Source organism: Triturus cristatus, chromosome 8 (genome assembly GCF_964204655.1).
Source record: "Triturus cristatus chromosome 8, aTriCri1.1, whole genome shotgun sequence".
Classification (NCBI taxonomy): Eukaryota; Metazoa; Chordata; class Amphibia; order Caudata; family Salamandridae; genus Triturus; species Triturus cristatus.
In genome coordinates, this window is record NC_140591.1 from 275,142,086 (window position 1) to 275,169,699 (window position 27,614).

At 45.5% G+C, this 27,614-nt stretch overlaps 1 protein-coding gene and 1 long non-coding RNA gene across 2 annotated transcripts in view; one reads left to right on the forward strand and one right to left on the reverse strand.

Annotated features, from left to right (window-relative positions):
• Positions 1-27,614, forward strand: part of ACAT1 (acetyl-CoA acetyltransferase 1) — a 122,894-nt gene that overhangs the window by 62,024 nt on the left and 33,256 nt on the right. Inside the window, exons 5-7 of the mRNA XM_085621510.1 lie at positions 19,000-19,100; positions 19,295-19,438; positions 24,763-24,913. Of these exons, the coding sequence (XP_085477636.1) occupies positions 19,000-19,100; positions 19,295-19,438; positions 24,763-24,913 (396 nt within the window). The remainder of the gene's footprint in view (positions 1-18,999; positions 19,101-19,294; positions 19,439-24,762; positions 24,914-27,614) is intronic.
• The window catches only part of LOC146801972 (uncharacterized), a 54,175-nt gene continuing 47,809 nt past the window's right edge, over positions 21,249-27,614 (reverse strand). The window contains exon 3 of the long non-coding RNA XR_014967677.1: positions 21,249-21,520. This is a non-coding gene — a long non-coding RNA (uncharacterized LOC146801972). The remainder of the gene's footprint in view (positions 21,521-27,614) is intronic.

Below are 27,614 nucleotides of genomic sequence, written 5' to 3' on the forward strand. Positions count from 1 at the left end.
GTTTGTCTTTCCTTTGTCTGCTGAAACTGGGCTAAAGGGCGTTCCCACCCTCTCATAACGTAACCACTTGACACAGTGAATGCTCTGACTTCAGGAGCCCATAAAATAACAAGCATTGGCCATGCCAATAGGTCTGACCTTTGCATGGCAATTGTGTTTATCCCTTTTATGTATTATTATTTTTTACCTATTATTCTATTTTGATAGTAAGAACTGGTGGACGTCAAGTCACAGATCTATTGACTTTGCCAGATCTTTTATAGATAAGCAATATGTAAATGACGATCAAATGAATTTAGAACGTAAAAAAAACCCAAAACAAATTATGTGGGTTAGGCCAGTGAATGATGAGAGCTAAATTCAGGCACTGCACTTATTATAGTAAAAATTAGGATAGAAATCCAGAGAGCAGATGGACATGCGGCAGTAACAGTAAGTTAATGAGGGGTCGAGAGACGAGAAAGGGGCCCTGACTGGCTGTAATTGAGATACATATTTGAGTCGAAAGGCACATTGTGGCTGTAGCGTCATATTTGTGAACTGGAAAGTGATGACAACCTGGGTCTAGATTAAGGCTGCCTAAGTTGAACAGGGCATGAGAAGAATAACTATTCTGATTTCCTGCTTGCACCTTGCCTATCGGTACCCTTTTTGAATAGCAGTCGTACGCTGTCAGTAAACATAGTGCATTTCTTTTCAGAAATCACAGTATTCTTGCAATATAGCATCTGTGCTGAGGGCTGCACAGCACTTTATTACAAACTAGGGCCCGTATTACCCAAAGTGCCCCGGGAGGGCAATGGGCATGTGCGCCCGCTTTGTTCGCTTCTGGGTACTTTGGTATTACAGAAGGGGCCGCAGACGCTTGTGCTGCTCCTTCTTGAATAAAGATGGCGCTGGCACACATGTAGCACCAGCACTATCATTCGAGGGTATTCCCTTGCTTGCAAGGGGGCGTGACCCCATTGCAAATGAGGGAATCACTTTGCCTCTGCGCCTGCACCGTATTATGGAGGCGGGCGCAGAGGCAAACATACCCTTAGGAGGTACACTGAAAGTGTGTCGCAAAAAGCTGGCGCACTTTCAGTGTGCCTCCTAAAGGCAGCCCTCTAGAGGGAAGAAAGGGAGTCCCATGGGCCCCCAGGCATGCCATTGAAGGTGTGCAATGGGATCTTTCTCCCCTCTTGAAAGTGCAAGCGGGTTGCCACCTACACAGTGAAACACGAAGCTGCTTTGAAGTAGCCTCTCTGTATTTCACTTGAATTAGTTTGCTGCTGCCCTGGGGGCAGCACATTGGCAGTAATATGGCACACTTTCCTTGTTTGCAAAGGGCTCACCTATTTAAAGGTGCACCATGGCGTAAACAGGGAAGATGCACAGTGTATGTAATATGGCCCCTGGGGCCCTAATACAAATAGAACGTACTTTTCCTGTTTGCGCCATGGCACCCCTTTAAATAGGTGCGCCATGTGCAAACAGGAAAAGTGTGCACTGTTATGAAAAATGTGCTGCCCCCAGAGCAGCCGCAAACTCGAGTTACCCTAGGGGCAGCGCCTTAAAGTGAAATACAGAGCAGCAGCATCAAAGCCGATTGGAGTTTCACTGTGCAGGCGACAACCCACCTGCACTTTTAAGAGGGATTATTGATCCCCCTTGTATGCGGGTGCAGTAGGAGAGTGCACCCGCCTGCACAGGGATGTCTATGAGGTCCATAGGACCCCCTTTCCCCCCTGCAGAGGACTGCCATTACGGGACGCACTGCAGTGTACCAGCTTTTTGTGGCACACATTTTAGTGCTCCTCAAGACAGCTTCTTTGCCTTTGTGCTCACACCCATAATATGGCGCAGAGGTAAAGAGATTACCTAATTTGCTTAGGGCCATGTCCCCATGCAAATGAGGGAGCGCCCTCTGGAGCTAGGGTGCTATTTGTATTAAAGAAGTAATACTAAAGTGCCGGGAGGCACACAAAGGAGGAGCACATGCCCATTGCGTCCCCGGGACACTTTCTATAATACATCATCAGGTCTGCAACATTAAGAGTACAGCATATGATTTAGGAGTGCTAGTGCTTTCCCACTAAACCTGTTTTTTTAAGTGCCCCCTCATGCAGCTGCTGTGCTGAGAAGGTCTTAAAGCGTCCTAGGAGTGGTTAGAAATCTCTTCTGAGAAGTGCTGCTACTCTCCCTATTATATGGTTAGTGAAATAGATCCCTATCATATTACATGTATAGCAATCACACTACGTACTGTTTACAACATCAGAAGTATATCAGTCGTGCTGATAAATGCAGGCGCTGTCAAAGTCAAATTATATAAACTCACTGGGATGTATTTGGTTAATTTAAAACAAAAGTAAAAACCACAATACTTTACAAGCCGCAGGTGGAAAAATGCACAAGGGCCCCAAAATATGCGCATGGGATGCAGTGTGCAGGAAAGTGTTGAAAGGGTTGAATACTGTACATCGTAACCAGCTGCAGGAAGTAACCCTGCTCAATGGAAGCATCATGTGAGGAAGGAAGAATGGGGAAAGGAGACTTGAAGAACTTACAGTACTTACCTTGTGGTTCTTACCTTTTGTTGGTAAGTACAGTGTTGTGGTACCTGCTGTCAACTGCTGCTCACAGAGCTAGTGTCTGTTATCTTTCAAAAGACCAGACAACAAATATTTTCCCATCAGGAGACTGGGATTATTCCTATATAAGTCTGGACCAACGGCAGTGAGGCTTACAGCCCACAGCAGAAGTCTCTCTCCCTAGACCTGCAAGTGAATCCATTCTTAATTCCATACTGTTAGAAAATGTGTAATTAGTTGTGTGGCTTCCGCAAGTTATGGGCCTTCATTTGTCCTCCACTGGGAACTAAACACCCCATTGTAGCTCTTGAGTCTCATAGGGTAGCGCTGCCGAGCAGTTCAAGGCCTAATCAAGGAAGGTGATGTGGGCTAGTAATCACCATTCACAGACGCACAATAATAGTACTCAATAAATGATTGTACAGTCTGTGCTTCTTTTGAAACAGAAGTACATTTATTAAATGCACACTACTCAATACTATGCAGCAATTTACAAATAAACACTATTCACAAGCTGATGGAAATACTTCTGGATGACATTGCATAATCATTCCTTCCCCTCCCAAATGGGGGTCTAGTACCACAACTCAAATGTCTAAACATTATTGAACATAACATGGAGTAAGAGCACGTAATGCTGGCACCAAAGTGAGCGGCTGTCAACTTCTTCATCTCAACAAGCATTTCATCATAGGAATACATGCAATAATTACATATAACAATGACTGACGGCACTTAGTACTGGCAATAAAGCATACAACTTTTGATCACGATTGGCTGTCAGTCTCGAAAAATGTAAATGAAGCATTTGCAATAGAAAATGTCTATGCTTGACTGGGCTGTGTGCCCATATGAATAACGCAATTTAACCACAGCCCCTAAAGAGCATCGCCTTTATTATTACATCACTATGCAACTATAGACTTTCCCCCCTAGATGCTGTTTGTAGCATACACTTTTAATCATACTCAACATAAACAAGCATTGGCATAGCCAATAGGTCTCGCCTTTGGGACCTTATAAGTGTTTAGCCATGCAACAGTTGCATAACTAAATACTTATAAGGTCCCAAAAGGGAGACCTATTGGCTATGCCAAGCGGCCGTGCAGCCGTAAAAGTGATCGCGATCAAACATCAAAGCGGCCGCGAAAGTGAAAGTAATCGCGGTAAAGCGCGGTGCGTGCGCCCGCGCACATGCACTGTAGCTCTAGGCTGGCCTGGTAGCACTTTTTGGAGCCCTCTCAATAAGTCTCGTCAGACCAGCGCATGCGCTGGGTCAGGCGAGACCTAAAAACTGCATTTCTAACATAGTCCCTAGAGGACATTATTTTTGTAAATACACATGCGCACTTACCACCTTTCACCACTAGAGGGTGTGTCCCAACATGAAAACTCACATTGTACCACTTGAGGCCACGAGAATTGAAGACATTATCTTTGCCCCTAGACGGCGCAGCACTCCAAGTTGTAGTGCAAATGCTCCAGTCTGGGGAGTGCTTATAAGTGCCAAGAAATCCAGGGGAGGATATTCTTCTTGAGTCTCACCAAACGTAGGATGGATACCCTGGTAATTCTTTTTGGGGGTAGGCTGTGCTGTCCTGCAGCTCCCCCTGCACTTTAGCATCGTTTTGGTGGTGACCCTGGGGCCGCCACAATGCCAAAACGAGTTATTTTCTTTATATTAAGGAATGCAGCCAGGCCCCACAGGGCATTTTGGGGCTCTTCTCGCGTGCTTTTGCTGAATTTTTGAGCAGCGGCTCTCCTGCTGCGCTGGGGAAAGCCACTCTGAATTTCCTTTTCGAAAGCTGCACATGCACCGCGTTACTCTTCTTGGGGTGGCTGATCCCACCCAGACACCCCGTGTGAATCAACAAACATTGGAGAACAATGTGGGGAGCCCACCCCCGGCTGCCCTAACCAGCTCCCTGCACAGCCAGCACACTGGCTCGCTGCTGCGGGAGCCGGCAACTTCACTCTGGTCTGGAAGTTCCTGTGGGCAGATGTGCGCTGTGTGACTGGCCTTCCCGTTCCCCTCAGCACGGGTACAGGGAGCAGGGAAGGCGGGCCATGCAGGGGAGTTTAGCGGCACTCCTCTTTCACCTCCGTTGGCATCGGGGCACAGGAATGGGTCCTGGGCCCCCTCCTGCCTTTGCAGGGGGATGCAACAGTATTCCCTCATCATCCTCTGCTTCACGGGGCCCAGGGTAATGGTCCTGGGACCCCACCCTCCTTTGCGGGGAAGCGTGACATTGCAACCCTGGGCCCTGGCCCACCCCGTGGGCAAGGCTGAAAAAGGTGGCGGAGCCCCTTGTGCTTTGTCGCTGGTGCTGCAAAAGGTCAAAGGTGCACTTCAGACTGCCATAATTTAGGCCAAATTTTGACCATCTTGATCTCGTTTTGCTCCTGGTGGCGACCCATGCCACCTAGAGCGCTTTCCTCAGGCTTCTTGGTCTCAAAGGCAACAACTTTGCAGGGAGCTGCTTTCATTGGCTTCTTGCGCCAGCTTTTCGCTTTGCTCTTCCTCTGGACTTCTCTCTTTCCTGCGCAGAAGAACAGTCTTTCCCCCAACTGGTCCTCAGGGGGTGTAAGGGTACCAGCGTTCCTGGTCCTGGGGAAGTGCCCCACTGGTCGTGGGGTGAATCAGAGGCTGAGTCTTTAGTCCAGCTGACAGTCGGGGTGTTCTTCCTTCCAATTGTCCATGGCGTCAGCCTCCCGTCCCAGTGTTCAGCAGGAAAGCACATCCAAGAGAAAGCTGTCCTGCTCCCCCCCCCCCCTCGGCTTGCTACTATTCCGCCACATCCCTATGTCAATGAGTCATCTCTTGGTACGCTGGCCCGTTCAAATGATGGCCACTCTTTGCCTGGCGAGTAGTAATGCCAACTGTAAAAAGTTATAAGCCATCAAAAGCCCTGGGCCTTTTGATGATCCCCAGCAAGCAGCACTGAGGGGTCGCCACCACCCGCAGGAAAGTGTCTCTTGCCAGTTCGTCAACCACATGATTCCAAAAGTCCTGCACTGCTCGGAAATCCCAAGCTAAGTGAAGGATATCTACTCTGGCCATTCCACATTAAGAGCAACTGAGCTGTCTGTGTGAGCATGAGGTATGTGATAGAGAATCTCGGGGGTCAGATACGTGTGGTGTTAGAAATTGTAATGTCAACATCCCTAGATGCGAGACCAATCATTGTGTGATGTTGTAAAGCACGTGCCCTCAGCCAGCATCCCCCGTGTCTCTTGCACCTGAAATCAAACGGCACCTGTTCAGACATAATAGTGTATATTTGTGCAGCAGTTCATGGGTGTGGTCTGCACCCTGTCGAAGATGTATTAAGAGAGCGCTATTTAAAATCCCATTAGTCACCTCACCAGATGACCGTCGAACATTCCAAGCGCAGGACCCTTTGACAGAACAAGATTTTAAAAAATCAGGACAGTTGTTACTGGGGCCATGTACACATACCAGCACAACCACCCTGCCCTCAAGAATACCATGCAGTATTATGTAGCACCCCTTGCGTCAACAGTTGCCCTGAGAGTGTGCCATCTCACCCCTTTGTGGATAATAGTAGCTACCCCGGCATAGATAAAAAGCGTGGCAACATGCGTCTCCCCGATGTACCCCGACTACAATCAGGTGCGTTATTGCTTCGAGAGGTGGAGGTCCTGGAGGAAGCCAACATCAACCTTATTCCATCTAAAAATGGGCAACGATCCGTCTACATTTGCGAGGGTCCCCTATGCTGCGCACATTCCACGACATCAACAGCACCCGTTGCATCCCCACTCTGACACATCATCGGCCCAAGTGGCCCACCCAGATGGCTGACAGCCCCAGTTAAGCATGCTCCCCCATGTATCCAAAAGTGTGCTAATATCCTTATGTTTTTGGGTGGGTTGTTGTTGTTTAATGTTTTGTCTAAAACGCAATAAAAATAATATTTAAAAAAAAGTGTGATATCGCACGACTTAACAAAGGACCTGTAAGAGATTACAGTGACTATGATAACAAAAGCTGTTCACCCTCCCTCCTCTACCCAGTTCAACTCCCCCAGCCTGTTGAAGATACTCCCCCTCTCTAAAATCCCAACATCAAAAATAAGGTGGGCCCACAGAGAGAGCGAGAAACCAGTGGGATCCTTATGGGAACCATCCCAGGGTAGTCCAATGAGTTAGTCAAGTTTCCAGTCTCACACACGAGGCTGGGGCAGTTAAATGCCAACAGTATGGTGAAACATATGGCAAGGTAGTCTCTAACAGGGGCCCACCGCTCGCCAATCAGCATGTGCACTGGGTGTGATCCGCCCGAAAGGGGGTCACCGTCCTCTCTCTGCAGCCCCAGGATGAGCGATTAGCTGCAGGTCAGGGCCAGCATCCGGGCAGGTCAAGCGAAGCTGGGACATGAACAGGAGCCAAACCATTGAAAATGATCAGGCGTCCACCAGAAGTGGCGCAGTGCGTAGAAGAGCAGCAGTGTATCTGAAAGGAGAAGCACCTGGATGGGAGAGTAGGCGAGGCAGCTACAACATGGTTTTTGCTAAGATTAATCGTTGTCGCTGAGATGATCACCACGATCTCCCTCTCAGGCCCCTTCACCGTAGATCTCTGAAGTTGTTTTCACCCAAGCTTCAGTACCAGCTTGGAGTTAGTAAATAAATGTGTGTTGCCCTAAACAGTGACTCACAGTGGGGCTGTGTACAGATAGGGGAGACCCGATTTCATCAGCAGTATTTTGGCAGACAGGAAGTCTTCGCAAGCACTTTGGGTGGCCAGTGGGAATTCTGGGTAGATGGACTGCTTGTTTCCTTGTTACTGAAGGTCATCCATTCACCGTGAAAGTCATAGAACTGTGTTGCGATCTCTGTGTTGGAGGAGTTGGGTGACTATTGGCCACACTGGGGCTCTAGGTGGTGGACGTGGGCTCAACCTAGAAGTGGCTGGTGAGATGCTTTCCAAAAAGGGAGCGCAGCAGGTCCTCCATGTAGGTGTTGATTTCCCCCATGGCTGTAGATTTCGGCAGCCCAAAGATTCTAATGTTGTTTTTCCTGGAACTGGCTTCCAAGTCTTAATTTTTGGCCTTGATTACCACCAGCACCTTCTCCGTACGCCGAAATTTATCATAACAGGTTGAGCTGTTGTCTTTAATGTCACACTCTGCTCAATGTAATCTAGTTGATCATTATGTTTTTCAAACTTATCATTCATCCTGTCCAGTCGAGCAGTGAGGGTGTCATTCGTACAGAGACTCTCCCACACCTTTGTCAGTGGTATCTCGATATGCGAATCTGGGGCAGCATCTGCAGTAGTGCCATCTGGAGTGCTATCTATTGCCTCCGCGCCAGTGGCTGCGTGACTTTCTTCCTCTCAAAGGGTATTTTTGTTTGGCTGCAATCATGGTTCCCCATGATGAGGTCTCAGGCCCTGTCACTGTAGGTGGACCAATCCGATGCACCTCTGTGCGCTCAGTGCCACCCGCAGCTACCTCTGCCAAGGATCACTGGGACACATCCGAAAAGAAATCCGTTCGCAGTGCTGTTTATTGCCCTCAGTGAACAGTCCATTGGCATTGAGGGACAGTCTCACCAGGACTAAGCACTTCAGTTGACTAGTGTTGCAGATCTTACCAGGCAGGCTCCAGCAGGTGGTTGCTTCTCTCCGCAGCAAACAGTCCCACCACAACTCTGGGCCTTAGGGGGCACGGGCAGACTCTAGTCTGTTCCAGAGACTCTGACCACCCATAGACGGCAGTGGCTCTAGTGCCCTCTGAGGACTGGACCAGCAGGCGCAGGTCCTCTAGTCAGAGCTGCAACTCGAGGCCGGGGGCCACTGAATGTGTCGGGGTAGTCGTGGGTCTAAGTTGGAGGGGGAGGTGGAGGAGTAGCGGAGGGCCTAAACCTAGTAAAGTCTGGCTTGGTCTGCCAGGCAGCACGCCACCTTCACCATGGTTTGCAGGGAGTGGGGGGGATTTGCGCAGCGAGGATGGGAGTCTGGGGCATGTCACAGCTTGGGCACCCCACTCCAATTGCAGATATGTTACAGCACAGTCTAGATTCTAGGCGGGCTCAAGCCCCCGCCTAGCATTCTCACCTCCAGCCCATTGGGCCTCGATGCAACACACAGGATCCCTCTGGGCACATTCAATCAATCTGAACACTGTGTCCCCGTCAAAGAGCCAGGTCTTGAGTCTCTTTCTAAAGTTTGCCAGCAAGGGGGCTGTGCGGAGCTAGAGGGGAAGGTCGTTCCAGGTCTTGCTAGTGATGTAGGAGATGCAGGGGGGTGTGCGAGGGCGAGTGAAGCAGTGTGCAGGTGTATAGCGGGTTTGTGGAAGTTTAGTTGATGGTCGAGGTAGGCAAGTCATAGGTCGTAGAGGGCTTTGTGGGCATGCATGAGGAACTAGATATGGCATCTTTTCTAGATGGGGAGCCAGTGGAGTTCTCAAGTGGGGGGGCGATGTGGGTTCATTTGGGGAGGTCCAGGATGAGTCTGGCTGCACAGTCTGTATGGTCTGGAGTCTTCTGAGGAGCTGGGTGAAGATGCCGGCTTAGTCGAGGCGGCTGGTGACGAGGGCCTGAGTGGCGGTCTTTTTGGTGTTGATTGAGATCCATCAGAAGATTCTGCTGAGCATGCGAAGTGTGTAGAAGAAGGAGGAGGCGACTGCGTTGACGTGTCGTTTCATGGTCAGTTGGCTGTTGAGCATTATGATGCCAAGTTTGCGTGTGTGGTCGGTCGGTGTGAGTGTGGTTCTGAGATCTGCAGGCCTCCTGCTGTGATTTCATGCGGAGGTGTTCCTCCCGAAAATCAGTACCTCAGTTTTGTCGGAGTTTAGTTGGAGTCAGTTGTCTCTCATCCATTCGACTACAATCGTCATGGCGTTGCAGAAGTTGGTTTTGATGTTGGAAGGGTCCTCGGTGAGCGAGAGGATCAGTTGAGTGTCATCTGCGTAAAAGATTATGTTGAGTCTGTGGGATCTGATGACATCTGCTAGGGGGGGGGTCATGTAGATGTTGAATAGGGTCGGGCTGAAGGATGATCCTTGTGGTACACCGCATATGATGTCTTTGGGTGCGGAGGTGAAGGGAGGCAGTCGGATGCTTTGTGCGCATCCATTAAGGAAGGAGGTGATCCACTTGAGGCCGTCCTGCTGTATGCCTTTGTTTTAGAGTCTTTTGATGACTGTGTTGTGGGATACTGTGTCGAACACTGCGGAGAGGTCTAGGAGGATCAGGTCCACGTTTTCTCCATGGTCGAGGAGTGTTCTGATGTCATCTGTGGTGGCAAGCAGCGCGCTCTCAGTGCTGTGGTTGGCACAAAATCCTGAATGAGAGGCATTCACTAGGTGGTTTTGTTCCAAGATTTCAGTGAGCTACTGGTTGATGGCTTTCTCAAGAACTTTGTCCGGGTAGGGGAGCAGCGAGATCGGATGATAATTTTTTAGATCGTTTGGCACCGCGGAGGCATTGTTTAGGAGGGGTCTGATGATTGGAAATGAAAGGAAATTAAAGCCCCATGCCAGCTGGTGTGGTCTGACCATTACCTAGTGCCTTTCTCCTTTAGTTTGGCTAAACCCCATCTAATGGATAGCTCTATATTTTATGACATGAAATTGGAAAAGGCTGACAGCGGAGTTTTTAAGCCCGGTGCTGCTGGCCAGCCAACCTGCACATTCTAAGAACCCTAATGTATACCCCGTGACTCTTCATAATTGGATTACAGTTGCAGTAGAATCCACTGCTTCAGCAAAAATTATGAAATCCTTTAGGAAATCACCTTCTGCCCCTTGGTTTTCAGAGCAGCTAAGGACTATGAAAAGCAGTTGCAAGCGTCTTGAGAGACAGTCGAGAGTGGACTATGATAGCGCAGCTAAAACGTTCTATTAAAAATCGCTTAAAGAAATGCATAAATTAACGAAGGAAGCGAGGAGAAATTATATAATTAAATGCATTGAGAACGCCGATAATCCTGGCAAGGCTGTTTTTAAGGTGATAAACGCTTTCCTAAAATCTCGCGAGCTGATGACTGACGCACAACATTCGGTGGAATTATGTGAGAAAATATCGAATTTTTTTGACACCAAAATCCGTAAGGTCTACAATTCCTTTTCGGCAATAGTTGAAACGGTCAAATCGGGCATAATTAAAAGGAAAGTACCCAGGTCTTCCTCAGAATTCACTCAGATCTCACAGAAGGCGGCACTGCTGTCGATCCTGGGATGTAAGTCAGGCTCACTGGAGGACCCCTGTCCACCGAAATTGTGGAAAGAGCTGGCTAACCGAAATTGTGGAAAGAGCTGGCTAACTCTTCCATCCAGATGCTGTCTGAAATATGGAACACTTCACTTACTACCAGCATCTTTCCTGACTTATGGAAGCACGCCACTCTCCTCCCCCTCAAGAAGAAACCCAATGTTGATGCAGGCGAATTGAATAATTACAGACCGATTTTGCTGCTGCCTGCACCAGCCAAGATGCTTGAAAAGATGGTGCAGAGACAACTATCTAATTTTATTGAGAGCCAAGGTATACTGCACGACACCCAATCTGGCTTCCGTGCTGGTTTTAGCACTGAAACAGCACTGATAGAGGTGGCAGATTCAGTCAGGATGGCGCCGGACTCGGGGGCATCAGCTATGCTGGTGCTCCTGGAGCTTTCAGCCGCTTTTGATACGGTGGACCATTTCATATTGGTCCGGCGCCTCTCGGACATGGGGATAAAGGGTACAGTCCTGGAGTGGCTAAAATCGTTCCTCTATAAGCGCATCAGTCCAATCGCAAGCACTTATGGTGTGGGGTACCGCAAGGGTCAGCCCTGAGCCCTTTACTTTTTAACATTTATCTGGCCCCTCTGTTCTCACTGATTGTCAACTGGGGGGTGAAGGCGATCTCCTACGCCGAATATACCCAGTTGGTATTTCCTTTTAAAGACCGGTCGAGTGATTCTTTTGAGAATTTTAAAAGCTGCTTAAAGGATATAGGTCAATGGATGAATAACAACAAACTCAAGCTGAATGCGGACAAAACGGAGGTGTTGTCTTTTGGTAAAAATCCACCCCACGATGCAGATCTCTGGTGGCCGAAGGATTTATCCGTTTCAGCCCAAATTCAGCAGGTGACAGGAACGTGCTTTAGGAGGCTGAGAAACCTGCGAAAAGTCTTACACCTTTTGCCTGAAAACTACTTGCGGGTCGTGGTCCATGCCACAGTAACATCTCGCTTGGACTACGCGAACGGCCTTTATCTGGGCCTACTGGCATACCAGATAAAGAAATTGCAAATGGTTCAGAATGCGGTTGCGAGATTGATCAAACGTGTCCCATTCAGACAACCTATCTCTCCGCATTTGAAAGAACTGCATTAGCTGCCGGTCGCTAATAGAATTAAATTCAAGGCATTAACCCTAGCCTTTCGGGTTAGGTGCATACAAGCAGGATCGTCTACTTCGGTCTAGTTCGCAGAACCTGCTATGTACCCTTCGAGTCAGGAAAGCACAGATGGGAGGCAGATCTTTCATGCTCAGGGCATCCATGATTTGGAACGCCTTGCCCAATGCCCTCCGCCAGATTACCTTGGAAACGCAATTTAGGAAAGCAGCCAAAACATGGCTTTTTAATCAAGATTCATCTCCCTGGACTCTTGTTACATTGCTTGCTTTCTTACGTGCCACCTGTTGCTATAGCGCCGGGAGACCTCTTCGGAGGTAGCTGTTCGCACTCTACAAATGGTAGTATTATTATAATTATTGCGTGTTTCCATCTGTCCGGGAAGGTTGCTGTGGCGATGGAGATGTTGAGGATGCTGGTGAGTTGCGTGCCGATTGCCACCCTCAGCATTGACGACCTCCACCAACCAGCGAACAGCAGCCAAACCATCACCACCTGGTCACCGCTCACCGCCCTGACCACCTCCGCCATTATGTGTTCCATCCATGCCAGTGCTCCCACTGACCTATGCCCCCACCCCTTCTACAATCTTGCAATGTGCACGTTAAACTTCGGCCGAGTCAGCTAATGTTACAGGGTATCTGCCACGGGAAACCGCCCCCATGACAGACAATACCTGCGCGCCGGCTTAGGACCGGCGGCAGCACACCTCTTTAGCATAGCCTGGCTGCCACTTTCTGCTTCTCTGCCGTCAGTGGGTGCAGGAGAAATCCTGTTTGCGTTGAACAGCTGGACCACACTCTGCCTCTCCAGCAGCTTTGCTCTCTGCGAGTAAGCATAGCATGGGCAGTTGGCTGAGTGCATAGTGCCTGGCCCCCATGGAGATACCATATACAGGGAATACAGAAGTGTGGTGGTGAGTGGGACAAGATCGTTGTCAGAGATTTGGCCTGGTTGGCATAGCCACTTTAAATGGCGGCCCTTCTGCAGATTCTCCCCCCAGCCCACCCCACTCCGAAGGTTAAAACATAATTTAATGTTTGAGGAGATGGTCTGACTTACTAAGTGGGAGGCTGCAGTATCCTGGGGTCAAAGCTCTACCTTATCTTCCTTACATGACAAGAATTGTGTGATCTGGGGAATTTAATTTATTCTCATCGCCGGGAAACTTGACTCCTGCCTACACTTAGAAATCGAGTCCCACAGAATAAGCAAGTTATATAAAATAAGGCCCCCTGACTGCACTTTGATATGTCAGAATTGTCAAAGGGGAAATAGGCTCCGAAGGCTCAACAATTTGCAGATAATATTTCAAAGGATGGCATCTTACCTACCTTTCAACCCCCTGCATTTGGCGGCAGCCATCTGCATTTTACTTCCATTCGACTGCCTGACAAACAAAATGTTTCCTACAACTTTAATGGAGTGACCAGCTTCTCCGAGCTATATCAAGCTCCGAAAAAGTGTTCTTTCCCCAATGACCTTAATGGGATCACTCTCTTAAACGCAAGGTTTTGCCTTCATTTTTGAGGCAAGAGGTTTACAGATATGCTGTTTGCCTATTTTCAAATTAACAGGAAGCAGGACTGTCAAGTTAGCTTTTTTTTTTATCAGACAGGGTCAAATAGTCCTCAAAATAAAAATAGTTAAGTTCTACTGTGCATCTCAAACACTCTAAGTAGTGGTCAAAAAACAGAGGGGCCAATTCGCACAGGGTCTTGCGGCAGAGGCCCCGCACTTGCGGCAGAGGCCCCCGCAGTCGTGGCAGTGGGGCCCGCACCTGTTTTAGAGGCCCCACAGTCATGGCAGTGGGGCTCGCACTTGTGGCAGAGGCCCCGCACTTGTGGCAGTGGGGCCTGCACTTGTGGCAGTGGGGCCTGCACTTGTGGCAGTGGGGCCCGCACTTGTGGCAGTGGGGCCTGCACATGTGGCAGTGGGGCCCACCCTTGTGGCAGATGCCCGCACTTGTGGCAGAGGCCTCACAGTCGTGGCAGTGGAGCCCACCGTCGTGGCAGAGGCCCTGCACTTGTGGCAGAAGCGCCACAGTTGTGGCAGTGGGGCCTGCAGTCGTGGCAAAGGCCCTACACTTGTGGCAGAAGCGCCACAGTCGTGGCAGTGGGCCCCGCACTCGTGGCAGAGGCCCCACAGTCAGTGCAGTAGGGCCCGCACTCATGGCAGTGGGCCCGACTCATTGCAGGGGGCCAGCACTCGTGACTGGGGCCCGCAGTGGGTAACTGCAGTACGGAGGTCCCATCACAACTCCGGGGCCTGCCTCGGCCACGAGTGCTGAGGCCCTTAGTGCATCGGGCCCAAAAAGTCTACTGGAGTGCACAATAGATCCAAACTGGGAAGACTCGGCTCCACTACCCCACTCTTATGGAGCTGTTGCATGTACAAGATCCCCATCTGCAACAGAATAATAGCTGAATGAATTGGGTGCTTTGAATACTGGGCAACTGGCCGAGGCAGCCTCTTCTATACCCCAAGGAGCAACGTAGGCAGCCGTCATTGCTAGAGACTGACCCTTTCCTCGGTAACATGGAGTTGAGTTTGAGGCCAAAACATTGCCTTAAAACAAAAGAGCGAGTTGTTGAAGGACGTAGTGAGGGGCCAGTCATGCGGAATCTTTTCTTCACTGTGACAGCTGGCTGGAGGGTTTTAAAGGTGCAAACCTGCTCAGTGATAAACGGTGCAGCACTTTTATTACATGAACATTTCTCAAAACTCAGACTTTTTCAATGCCACCTCACGGACAATACAGTGAATGATTGTAAGCAATTGATGTTCTGTGGGTTAGTGAACAGAAAATACTTAGCTATGTATGCTTTGAATGCTAGTTATTTTAAAAGGCACGAGGGCCATTTTCCACAATACGAAATAAGTAGGTTGTGCCTGGCAACGTTTCATAGAAAGAAAATCGTTTGCACCAACACCCGAATCAATCTGATCCAAACAGAGCCGACAAGGACAAGAAGACTTTTATATAAATGAGGGTCCAAGTACCTTTTATGATGTTGGAAGCCCCGGGCAGTCCCTCGCTGTTTAATTTGTAATATCAATACACGGACTATGGAAGTGCCTGCAAGTGAAACAAAAACAAACCCCACCATTGGCACTCTTAGAGATTGGTCAGGAGTTGGGATCAACCCTGTGTTTCTTCATTTGTTGGATGACACTTACCTGCTTCTTTTAATCCGGGTGTGTAGATGAGGTTTGTGATATCCGTGATTAGCACCCAAAATAATCTCTTCATGCATGACAGTGGATGCTTTAGTTTTGTGTATTCGGGAGCAGTCTCCAAACGTACAGGCCATGTGCAAGAATGTTAATAAATGGCAAGTCCACAATAGGTTTCAGAAAATTCACATTCCATTCTCGCAGTCTACAATTATCCCAGAGTAATAAATCATGTTAGATTCATAGTAATTGAGGGGAAATGTTTTTGCTTTTGATGGCAGTTTTGACAGTTAGAACATCTTTCTCCTACAGTGTGATTCACTCCCTTATCTCTTGATTGTAGAAATGCCTGAGAGTGGAATGTGTGTCCACTTCAAGCTGGGTGTGTTTGCTTTTTAGCCTTTGCTCTAATTAGCGAGTCTTCATTGTTAACACCTGACAAGTTGGTTCTCTTTATTGAAGCCCTTTGTACTCATTTATCTCTTCTCTCTTTAGTCTACACATTCTTCCCTTAGTAATCTTTTGGCTGTACAGAAAAATGCAGACCTACTGTATATTTGCCTGTACAATAGGTATTCATCAAATGTGTGGCAATGCATCATGATTTATCTTCTACCAAGATATGTGTTTTTAAATCAGTGTAATTGTCCTCTGTATCCTATGCTTTGAGGCTCCCGCCAACATATGGATTTTCCATTCTGGCATGTTTGTGTACAGTTCAGATATCAGAGATTACACTTATTATCTTAAAGATCCAGTTCTCTAATTGCTGTGATTTCTTTTTTCTTAGCTCTTATTTAAAAAGTTGGAAGTACCCCAAATGCATTAAAGGTACCCTTTAAGAGTTTAAAGGCTATGGCTGCACTAGTAAAGGCATACTATTAATGGAGGTAAAGGTGACCACTTTTCATTGGATGGCTACTGCATGCTGTGAACTCATTGCCCTGCTTGACCACTGCTGGCCCCAGTCTAATAGCAGTAACCTGTTTGATCTGTTCTCTAATGCTGCATGCCCATATTAGTGGGCTCTCTGCAAGCATGAAGGCTGTAGGTTGAGTGGCTGGTACTTTTCAAGATTGAAAACCTGATTATACGCACTGCCGGGGGAGTTTCGATTTATTTGTGAATGGTGAGTGAAGTCTACTTGGATGTTGCAGTTGGCTAATCCAATGTTAATTGAGTCTTTTACAAATACTTTTGTTTATTTGATTCTTGAGAATTTGGGCCAAAAAGGCTGTACACTTGGTACTTGGAGAATTGCATCTATGCACCGGAAACTGGTGGTTGTCTCATAAATCATGGCTGTACGGGACATCGAGAGGCATGTGGGACAATACAAAGAGAAACAATCTACATACACCATTTGTCACAAGGTTTCTACGCTGCAGAGAGTGGTTTGCTGAGTAACAATTGGGGATCGTGGCTCAGCTAGAGGTTTTTTAAGTGCTTCTTTTAACAAGTGTAGTGTGGAGTCTTGCAGATCCATGGGGAGAATGTTCTGTGGACTGTGACACCAAGTCCGCTATCCCTAGAGATTCAGTCTACACCTGACCAATGAGGCCAAACAAGGCCAAAATGCATCTTTAGTGTCTATGTTCCTGTACAAAAGAAAAGTGGCTTTGTGGTTTGTGTTTTCTGTAAAGCTGCTAGCTACAAACAGACCTATATGATTATCTAGTGTTTACGAGTGATTGACAATGGTTGGAGAATCTTAATCCATTACATTTCCACTTATTTAACTACATTGGTGTCTAGTCAGCTTTTTAGCTGGAGAGGTAGATGTGGAAATTAAGCAAAGTTCCAGTGGCAAAAGTGAGAATTGTAATGAGTATGAGAAGGAGTAGTGTAGGTGGAAGAATTAGTGTAGGAGAAAGGAGTAGTGTAGGTGGCTGATGAAAAAGGATCTAACAGGAGTACACTTTGTTTAAAAGTAGGGCTTTGATCAAGATTCTACGAGGGAGATGATTGAATATTCAGGATATAAGTAGCAGAAATATGGTGACTGATGTGCTAATGAAGCTAGAACATTGAGTACAATTGACAGAGTGGATTCCAAGGATTAATAAGGAGGAGGGCAGTATGTTAAGGGTTATCCAATGAAATGAGTGAGGGACAGTTACTAGAATATATGGAAAAGAAAGTGAGCACTTTCTGTTTGGAGAGTGCTGCACCCATTCTGACTGGCTATGGCAATGGCAGTCACTAACAGAATGTGAGTTACTAGCAGTTAGAACTGTTTGGTGGAGGATGTAATTTCAATACATACATAAAAGCCAAAGGAAGAGTAATTTTGCTGACAGGTGCAATATAGACATATAAGAATCAACTGGCAACATCTCTATGCAGATGACACTCAACTCTACATGAAAATCTCGTCAATCAAAGACAACCAGCCCTTAAATAGCACACTCTCCACTGTTCAGTCTTGGCTAACCAGCAACCATCTTAAGCTCAACCCTAACAAAAGTGAACTTCTCATCCAACCCAAAGATAAATCCTTTCCCATAGATATCTGGCTTGACAACCTTACTTCATTAAACTGCAAACTATCCATATCCAACTGCGTCAAATCTCTGGGAATTACACTTGATAGACACCTGTTCATGAAAGACCATATTAATGCTTCTGCTAAAAGTGCCTTCTATATGCTGAAACACCTTAAAGTCAAACCCTTTATCCCCATCAAAGACCTAAAGACTGTTACGCAATCCCTAGTCCTCCCAAGCTAGACTACGGCAACACCATGATTGCAGGTGCCCCAAAAACACACCTAGCCCCTCTTAATGCCACACCCACACAGCGGCTAGACTACTGTCAGGTGAGAGACACTTCAATCACCTAAATCCCACTCTCAAGAAATACAACTGGCTACCTATCAAGGCAAAAGCTATATTCAAAACTGCTTTAGTAACCCATAAAGCTCTTTACACGGAAATACCAGCCTACCTCACATATGAATTATCAAAAGCCGGCCAGTCTACTCTTGATTCTACCAAAATTCAAGAAGGAGAAATCTCGCACCTGCTCCTTCTCCGGGAACGCTCCTACAATCTAGAAACCACTTCCTCAAGATTTAAGTGACAATCATTCCCTGACTTCAAGAAGAAACTGAAACTTCTTCTCTTCAACAAATGTTTAAACCCACACCCTTCAACCATCTGACTGGTTTGTTGGCTACCACCCCGCAGCCTCTAAATAAATCTAAGCAGCACTACCTCGGGGATAACTCTCCTCGCTTTCGCAACACCACCGTAGCTACCTCCATATGTATTTTGTCCATCTATGCTACTGTCGATCGAAAACGTCCGTTAAATACTGTTATTATGTATTTTATGTTCTCCACATGTAATTCGTACACTTTTTGCTATGCTAAATCTGTAAAGCTATATAGATATATGTACTGTATCATCTTTATATCCTGATGTCTATCATATATTCTGTTTACATATTGTCACTATGTATCTATATTTACTCCAAATGTAACTTATGCAGTTGCTGATGTGCAAATGTTGTGACGCACTCTGATAACTTTGGGTCAAGTTTACCCTATACAAAACTCGATGAATAAATAGATGTAAAAGATGTCCCTAAGTAGAAGGGTGGCTGTGGAGTTAGGGGGTGCACTTTGCCATTGAGTAGGAGCAGCACACTGAGAGAACCAGGAAAGTGCTGAGACCACAAAACCAAAAGTAGACATGGTTGTTCGGTGAGTGTGAGGGACAACCATGTTAGGGCTGGTGGAGAATCTGTTTGCAGGATAGATGGTTACGGGAAGCAATAATGTGTTGTATGAAGAACACACTGACATATGTAAACAAAGGAACCCTCTTTTATATAGTTTTGAAGTAATTTGTTTTGGCATGTTTTGGTTAGGTTTACCGGTTTCAACCCCAGCCACAACCATCAACAAAGTATGTGCATCTGGAATGAAGTCCATAATGATGGCAGCTCAAAGTTTGATGTGTGGGCATCAGGTGAGAACATTTTCTATCCTTTTCATCCTCAAAATTGTCCATTTGCAACCAGAACTGCTTTACGATGGTGATTGTTCATGAATCAGTCTTCAACTATTTAAAGCAGAAAGTATTTATTTGTATATGTTCAGAGGAAATCATTATTACATTGTCTCTGCACACAAGACATTAAGTGCCTGTTTTTATTTGAGCAGCAAGTGATGGTGGCTGGAGGAATGGAGAGTATGTCCAATGTTCCGTACGTAATGAGCAGAGGAGCCACACCGTATGGAGGTGTAAAACTAGAAGATCTAATTGTAAAAGATGGGCTGACGGACGTCTACAACAAAATTCACATGGTATGCTGCCTTTTTAGATTATTGGGAGTTTAAATCTGTGCAGTTGCACAGCCTGCATAAGCAGCATGCCGCTTTAAAGCGGAGAGAAGTAATTTGTTACTTAAACTATGACTTTGGCATAGTTCTATAAGGCTTGCTTTCACACCCACGGGTGGCAAATGTGAAATCAGTTCAGAGCACCAGTGCTGAATGTGTAAGACTGGTTATTCGAGCCCGCAGAACGCCACCTAATACATTGTTGTTATTGCTTTTGGGTTACTAACAATCCCTGCAATGGGAGCAGAAGATCCATGGTAACAGAAACAAGCCTATTTTCCTATTCACAATATCACACTCACATACTGCACTAAGAAGAATAAACATAATTTATTACAACAGGGCTAACCTGTTTCTCAGTACAACTAAAATAACTACACAAGATGTCATAAAAACCACAGGACGGCACATAGTTAACAACGAGAATAAAATGTACAATTTTAACATGATTAAAATTTCTTTTTAAACCTATTTCTTTGCACTACACTAGGAGAGCATGGAAAGTCGAATAACTTGCAGTCTAGAGTTTTCTTAGGGAGAAGATGCGCACTGCATACCTTGTTGACAACAAGAGCTGTCATTATCAACAGAGGTGTGAAGGTAGTGTTCCCTGTGAAGGGCAAACACGCGCTGCAGTAGCGCCTTCTGCCGGGACTCAGTTTTATCAGCATCGTGCAAGATGTATCATTTTTGAAGTGCACTGGCAGTAAGTGAGACCGCCTCTGGCAGAATCGCATGAGCTAATCTGGATGAAGGACCTCCCCTGTCAAGTGGTCAAGTAGTAGTCCTTGTATACTACATCTTAACAGAGATTGGAATTTCTGACATTTTAGGAATGTCTGACATAGATTATGTGCATCAAGGTTTGGGTTCCAGATGCTTCCTTACGAACATATAAGATAAAAGGATGTCAATTCAGACTCCACTATTGTGGCTATATGTCTGTATTTATTTCTTATTTGACCATGACATGATATGTAGACACTTGTCCCAGGCTGATGTCGCATCAGGTATTATATCTGTCATTAGCCGAATTACTTGACACTTTCACAGTTCTTAGAAAGATCAGGTCAGACGACATCTACATCAATGGCAGACATGACAATGATTTTGCATAAATAGGGAAAGATGGCGACTTACAGTACCTTAACTGGAGTCTGAGCCTACTCAAAATGTCGGACCTAAGGACTTTACGTCAAATTGGCCTTAGATATAGCATAGATTTGTAATCAGCTGCTGGTATGGACTTACCCTGTTAGTTCATGCTTTAGTTTCGTTAGGCGTGCGAGTTGCTGAGAGCTCTGCTGATAGTGTTGCTCTTTTCCAGTGGGAAGCTCAGTTTCCCACTGAATAATAGAATTTCCTTACTTGTAAAATCAGTTCTCAAAGTTGTTTTGCATACAAAGAAAAAAGTAAAAAAATGTTATATGCATGTAGTAATCGTAAGTCCACAAGCTGGGGGGGGGGGTAGGGTAGGCATGTGTGAGGATTTACAGCCGACACATGTTTCACTCTGGTGAGGTAGGCCTTGAGACTTTCTCAAGGCTGTATATATGTGAAATGAGTAACATGAAACAAAATAAAATCACATTTGAATCCCATAAATCTGTATTTTTAATTCTTATTTCTAGTGAGGCTCACATAAATGTTCCAAATTCCACTTGCAAAGCCATGTGTTGCTTGTCTAAAAGTTGGGGGGAAATTGACACCTATGTGCCAAAACGTGTCAGAAGAATCACAACCGCAATATGATTGAGTAGTTTGAGTACGTCAATTTATTAAATAATCCTTATTAAATAAGATTAATCCGTCTTTAGCTTGTTTTAATGAAAAACAAAGAAATCCACATATCTTCTTCACATGCTCAGGAGTGTCTGCATCCTCCAAGGGCTTCATCCTGTGCATAGTGAAGGTTGGAACTGTCTTCTGTGTTCTGCAGTGGCAAAGGCTTTGCACGAGCTCAATCTTCTTCTAGTCCTGTTCTTTAAATCTGTAGAGCAGTATTGTGCAATCATTCAAGGCTACGATGCATCACTTCATGCTCTCCTTTAATACAAAAGCACTTGGTTTGCAACACTAGTCATACTTGAAACACTCTGACACAAAGGATTCACTCTCTTAAACACTCACAGTAAGAAACATATCTCATTGTTCCAGTAACCCGCATATTTGGTGGGGTTGAGTGTGTGAAGAAGAAGAGGATCTTCTACATACCCGCACTTCATTATTCTTTTACATTTATCTGATGTCCGATTTCCTAAGCACAATGCACAGTGCTAGGAAATTTAAAGGCGTTTAAAAGAATCTTACTTTGGTATGTTTTTCCTGTTCATGGGACACTATCGTCTGTTAAAGATGATTAATTCCCCCACTGTGCCGCTTAACGAGGTTTCATTCAATGTAAGACTAGAAATGGAGATAAGTGTACAACAATCTTCAGATAAGTGAATATGGTGGGGACTAGTCCACTAGCAGTTGCCTGGGGCCAATAGGCGTTGTGACTGGAATGTTTTGAAGAAGTGGAGGAAATCCTGCAGTGTAAACAGATTTTCCCTTGTAAAAATCAGCAGATCAGACTGATCTGTGAGTTTTGGTTGATATTGCGTTCCTTCTGTTTTTTAGTTGTACAACTTTGCTTTAATTTCCTTCTTTGTAGTTTAATTGATGCCAGACCTCCCTATGAAGGTTTTTCTTCTTTGGTCCCTTATTACCCAATTATATCTCATCTGAGTCTTTGGAATTGGTATTCCAAATGCAAAGGCTCTGACATCCTCCAACATATAGAATAAGTAAGGGAAAGAAATGTATTTTTGGAACTCTATACTTTAAAAGCAGTAACAGATCTGTTGCCAAGGTAAAGATCTGAGCAGATCCTCACAGTGTCTGCACATTTATGAGCATATTCACAAACTCCTTTTTGTTGTATGTTTTGTTGTATGTTTTGTTGTACTTAAATAGTCCTACAAATGTGTTACAAAATGCTATTCACAAACCTATGTGCGAAGTTTCCACCTCAGCCTCTCCTGTCTTATACTGTGCAGAGAGCTCCTCCTCCTCGACTGCAGAGTCTCCGCACACATAGGTATGCTTTTAGTTGTGAATGTGTGAAAGATCGAGGGGAGTGGCTGGAAAATGGAGAATATGTATGACTAAAAGGGATGGGATTGAGCAGGGTTTTAAGGAAGGCCAGGGAACATTAGGGCAGTGGTCTTCAATCCTTTTGATGCCGAGACCCCCCCAACAACATTTTTTAGGCGTAAGGACCCAACAAAAATATCTACAACCTGGTACTCCGTATCACTGACAACCATAAATGTTCACCAGAGAAATGGTCAATCTGTGGTTGCACCTCATTAGTACCAGTTTAACACCCAAATATAGCAATAAGCAACAAAAAGGTGACCAGCACAGCTTTACAAATGGCCTTCTACTAAGCGTCCACACCTCTTGCTGCTTTTTTAGTAACTTTTAAACCTTTTTAATAAATAAAAATGTTTTGGTTAAAATCAGCAGATTATGTGGCAAATGTGATAAATCTATAACCATGCTAAAATCACTGCGGCCTCACAATCACATAATTCCAGTGCCCCTTGGTATAATAGCTGTAATGCATGGGCTGCAACTTTATTGAACGGCATTAGAGGAAAACCATATTATATTTCATGGGGTGCTGACAGCTTGGCATTTACAGCGGCATGTAACTGGAGGTAGCTGAACATCATTCATCATAATTAAAACATACATACATTTTTTAGGTCTTACCCCGTCCGGTAGCTACATATAAAATAACGGGCAGCTTCAATGAATAATAAATACATTTTAAAAAGTTGTTACTCAGTGGGAAATGCACTATAATACATTTGGAAAACTCTATTAGTTAATGCACTGCAAAGGTCTGTGTGAAACTAGAGAGCCACCGAATTAAATCGTGGTTGGTGCAGTGGAAAATAGTCACTTGTGTATTTTTAGTGCTATGAGTTCACAGCCTGTGACAGAAAGTACTGTGAATATGTAAGTCTTTATTTTATACTTGCATTACACACAGTATAAGATAGACTGCTACAAAATGTTTTACGATAAAATGGTGCTTCCAAAATATACAGGCTTCTTTCAAAATATAGGGGCTTATTTACAAGCCCCTTGCACTGCATCATTTTTTATGACGCTTTGGTTGCGCAGACCCATATCTACGAGGCCACGCGAAGTCACTTTGCGTGGCGTTTCATGGCCTCCTAGATATGGTGTAAAGCAACGCTGCGCAAGTTGATGTGTTGCCTTACACTGCGTTGGGGGAGGGGGGGCGTTCCATGGGCGTTGCGGTGGGACCTGACGAAAACCCGGTAATAGCAAGTGATGGTTGAAACATGTAGACCTTTTTTCACTTTTGACTTACTACAAGATACCATAGGTCAATCTAACCTATTACGGTATCTATACCGTTTTTTAACATTGTCCAAATTGCCCTAGAATAAATTATTTGGATTGGGTTCAATTTGGCCAATTTTTAACCTAAATTCTCTATTCACCTTCACACAAAAACCAGCTCCACTGTAGTCAGGTGTCGCAGCACATCTGGATGGCACTCGGCTGTCCAGGTGGGACCCCGATGATGAACCATGTCACCAACTAGGTTGGTGAGTGAGGGGTCTTCTTAAGAAAGTCATTTCTTTCCTCTGCTTTATGTTCCAATACCCCAAAGACAGTTTTCTGTCTATTGGGAGTACTCCTTTGCTTTGTTTGATATCATGTGAAATATTTGTCAGTCTAGTGATAAATAAAATAAAAAAAGAAGAGATGATCCAAACTTAGAAGAAGCTCTCAAGGTGACAGTTGCTATCTTAAAAAAAAATAGTAACCACTGTGGATGCAGGGTGTTGGTCATAGGAATAATAGCACCCTAGTCCTGAGTCCGGTCCCCGCCACAAACACATGGTAGAGGAATACAGGAGACACTACCTATCCCACAGTTAGTTTGCTAGTAACCTCACGTTAGTAGTTCTGATCCTTAAATTCTTTGCTAAAATGGTTTCAAGACCCACTTTTATGCCCCTTAGTTTTCTGGTATCTGAAGGTAGAATCATTCAAAACCCAAATACAACCGTGCTGGTGAAAGAATGACTACTGCTTTATTAGAAGTAAGGCGAATATGTTCTCAAAGTTGCAAAAAATGTAGCTAAAAATATTATATTTGCATAATCGCTAATTTATTTGCAAGTCTGTTGCTGCATTCATCTACCTAATTGTCCACCATGATAGAAAGTTCTTATCTTTTTTTTTTTTTTTTTTAGGGTAACTGTGCTGAGAATACGGCTAAGAAGTTAAACATTACACGAGAGGAACAAGATGCTTATGCCATAAGTTCATATACCAGAAGTAGAACATCGTGGGAATCAGGAACTCTTGTAAATGAAGTTGTTCCTGTAACAGTATCACAAAAAGGTATTGTGAATCAATTGATGAAAATATTGCCTTTGAGTTTTTCTTTTTGGACCAAGATTTCATAGCCAAGGTCCTTGCAAATGTTAGAACGCAAACTGAAACTTTAGTAAGAATGTATAGGAAGAATTTGATGTGCTTGTAATTGTCAGTGCCCAAATGAATCTCACATTCTTCTCAGTCAGTGTTAAAAACAAAGGACTCCTATCATCTTTGCATTTTTTCTAAAATGTTAAAATTCACATCACCAGTGTAAGTAAGGCATGAGCCGCTGTCATCCCCCCCTTTAAGGTCCCTCATTTTGTAAAGCCGCATACGTTTCCCTGAGGTAGTAGTTTTTAGGTCTTGTCTAGCGTGGCAGCGCATGCGCTGCTCGCTCGTCGAGATTTATTGTTAAGGAGGACTTTCAGAAGAGGGCTTGAAGCCCCACCCCTCATTTCCATTGGCTGGCGTCACCGTTTATGCTAACCGGTGGCCTGCCATTGGAAATGAGGGTTGTGGGTTCATGCCCTTTCGCCTCCGATCCGGACTCGGTGGCCTGCTTTGCTGCTGTCGCAAAGTATTTTCTTATCTTTTTGGGGCCATGTGTTTATAATTAGAAACACATGGCCCCATAAAGACAAGAGATCCCCATACTCCGGCTGCAGCGCGGTCCTCTTTCACTTTCGGGACCGCGCTTGTTTTATTAGGGGGGGGTTCTAGTGTAGGACTAAGGAAGTCCAGGCTTAGCTGAGAGGAGGAATGCGCGTTTGAAGAGTCCCCGGCGTTTGAAGTGCTTTTCCATACAAGGAAGCAGCAGTGACAGGGCAGACCTACATTCCTGAGTGGCCGGATATCCAGCTCACAGGTTATCCGTGCCACTCGTCACTGCTTTTGAGGTAACTTCAAGGAGACTCGTTATAGTTCTTTCAGTCTCATCATTTCAGAACGGAAGCATTTTCAATGTTATATACAAGGAAGCCGTAGTTGTTGCTGATTTATCTTACTCAAACAACAAACCTTGGCAAAGCCAATAGCCCTGGCTTGCTGTAGGTGTAATGTTTCTTGCTTTATCAGTATTATATATCTGTATGCAATGACAGAAGCAGCAAAATACAAGTTGTCGTCCACGACCACCAGCAAGGCTCTGTTTAATGGCGCTGTGCGTCTTAATCTCCATGTCTATCCAGCTGCAGGGTTGACTGTGGCGTTACAACCAGAACTGCAGAGTTTGGAATTTGAGAACCATAATTGAATCTCGGCGTGCTCAAAATCCTGTGATTCTGGGCACATCACTTCTCCCCGTGCCTCAAAACATGAATGTGATCTTGTGTAATTTAACCGGTGCTCATGCACAGTGATCCAATATCTTTGTGTGGAGTTCGCGCTATATAAAACTGCAATAAACGCTACTCCATCATGGTTTTACATTTGTTTTCATCTTGTTACTTAGAGGAGTCGAGCGAAATGCTGCGCATGGGCGGCCTGCTGTACCACTTCTTTTCAATCTCCTAGTACTTGGGCCGGCTCCTCAGGCGTCTCTCCCGGCCCCAGCTGCACGAAAAACCTCGTGTGCCTGCGCAAGAAGCCGCTCTTCCTCACACTTTTCAGGTTACTGCTGCTGCACTTTGACTCCAGGGAGCACTTCAGCTGCATGCTGCAGATCCTCGCTGCCCCCCCTGCCACCCCATTGCCGGGGTCTTTAATGGTGCACTCGTGTGTGCCCCTGACCGAGGATAACCGAGGGCACCTTGGCCCCAGCACTGCAGCGGTTCGTATTCCTCAAACGTTTGCCTCGAGGTTAACTGTAAACATGAAGCACTCTTTAAAATTTCACTACGCAGCACGCTGTTTATTTGCAGTCTGCACCCATTATTGTGTGCCACTGTGCTTGCGCAAATTAACAAAGCAGTGCTTTCTTTTAGCTACATAAATAAAAACATTCTGATTTTGAAACGCAACAGTCACTTTATTTTCAGGCGCCATTTACGGGTGCTTTTTGTTGTACATCTTTTGTGTTTATCGCACTATTAATTTATTTATAACCTGTAACATTTATGGCTCAATATTTCTAATTTTTGTGCTGGAATGAGGAGAAAATTACTTAATTGGCGTTAGTTCAACCCCGATACGCAGCGGAAGGCTGTTTCAGAGGTCTCCCTTCTGTTGCTCTTCCCCCCACATCGGTGCTTTTATGGCTCTCTCACCAGTGTGCCTCTCTGCTCCGTGCACTTCCCCCACATGACGGACCTGGCATGCTGTCCTGCTCCTCTGTATTCTTTCTGCTCTGCCACACTTTTCACACACAACAGCTACATCACATGAGCGCCTGCCGAGCTGGGCCTCTTTGCTTCGCTAGGTGGCTCTTTTCCATAAATGAGCTCCCTGCCGAGATTTATGGCTGCGTCTGCTACTCCACCCTCCTACAGTGAGCCATTAGACTTCACATGTAATGTCACCAAGGCAGTGTCATAAACCCAGCACACTAGCAGATCAAGACTTAGTATTTAGATTACTGTGCACTTTGTATGTCTTGGTTCTAATCCTATTTCAGGAAACATGTTTAGAGTTTGCATTTTTAAATATTTGAAATGCTGCTGAAGCTTTATTCATTAAATCTGCATTTGCCACCTAAATTATGTTAAAGTTATTTCTTTTCCAAGTCATGGGCAAGGGATGGTTTAAAGTGCTGCATCCAAAGTGTAATATCACCTGAAACCCTTCA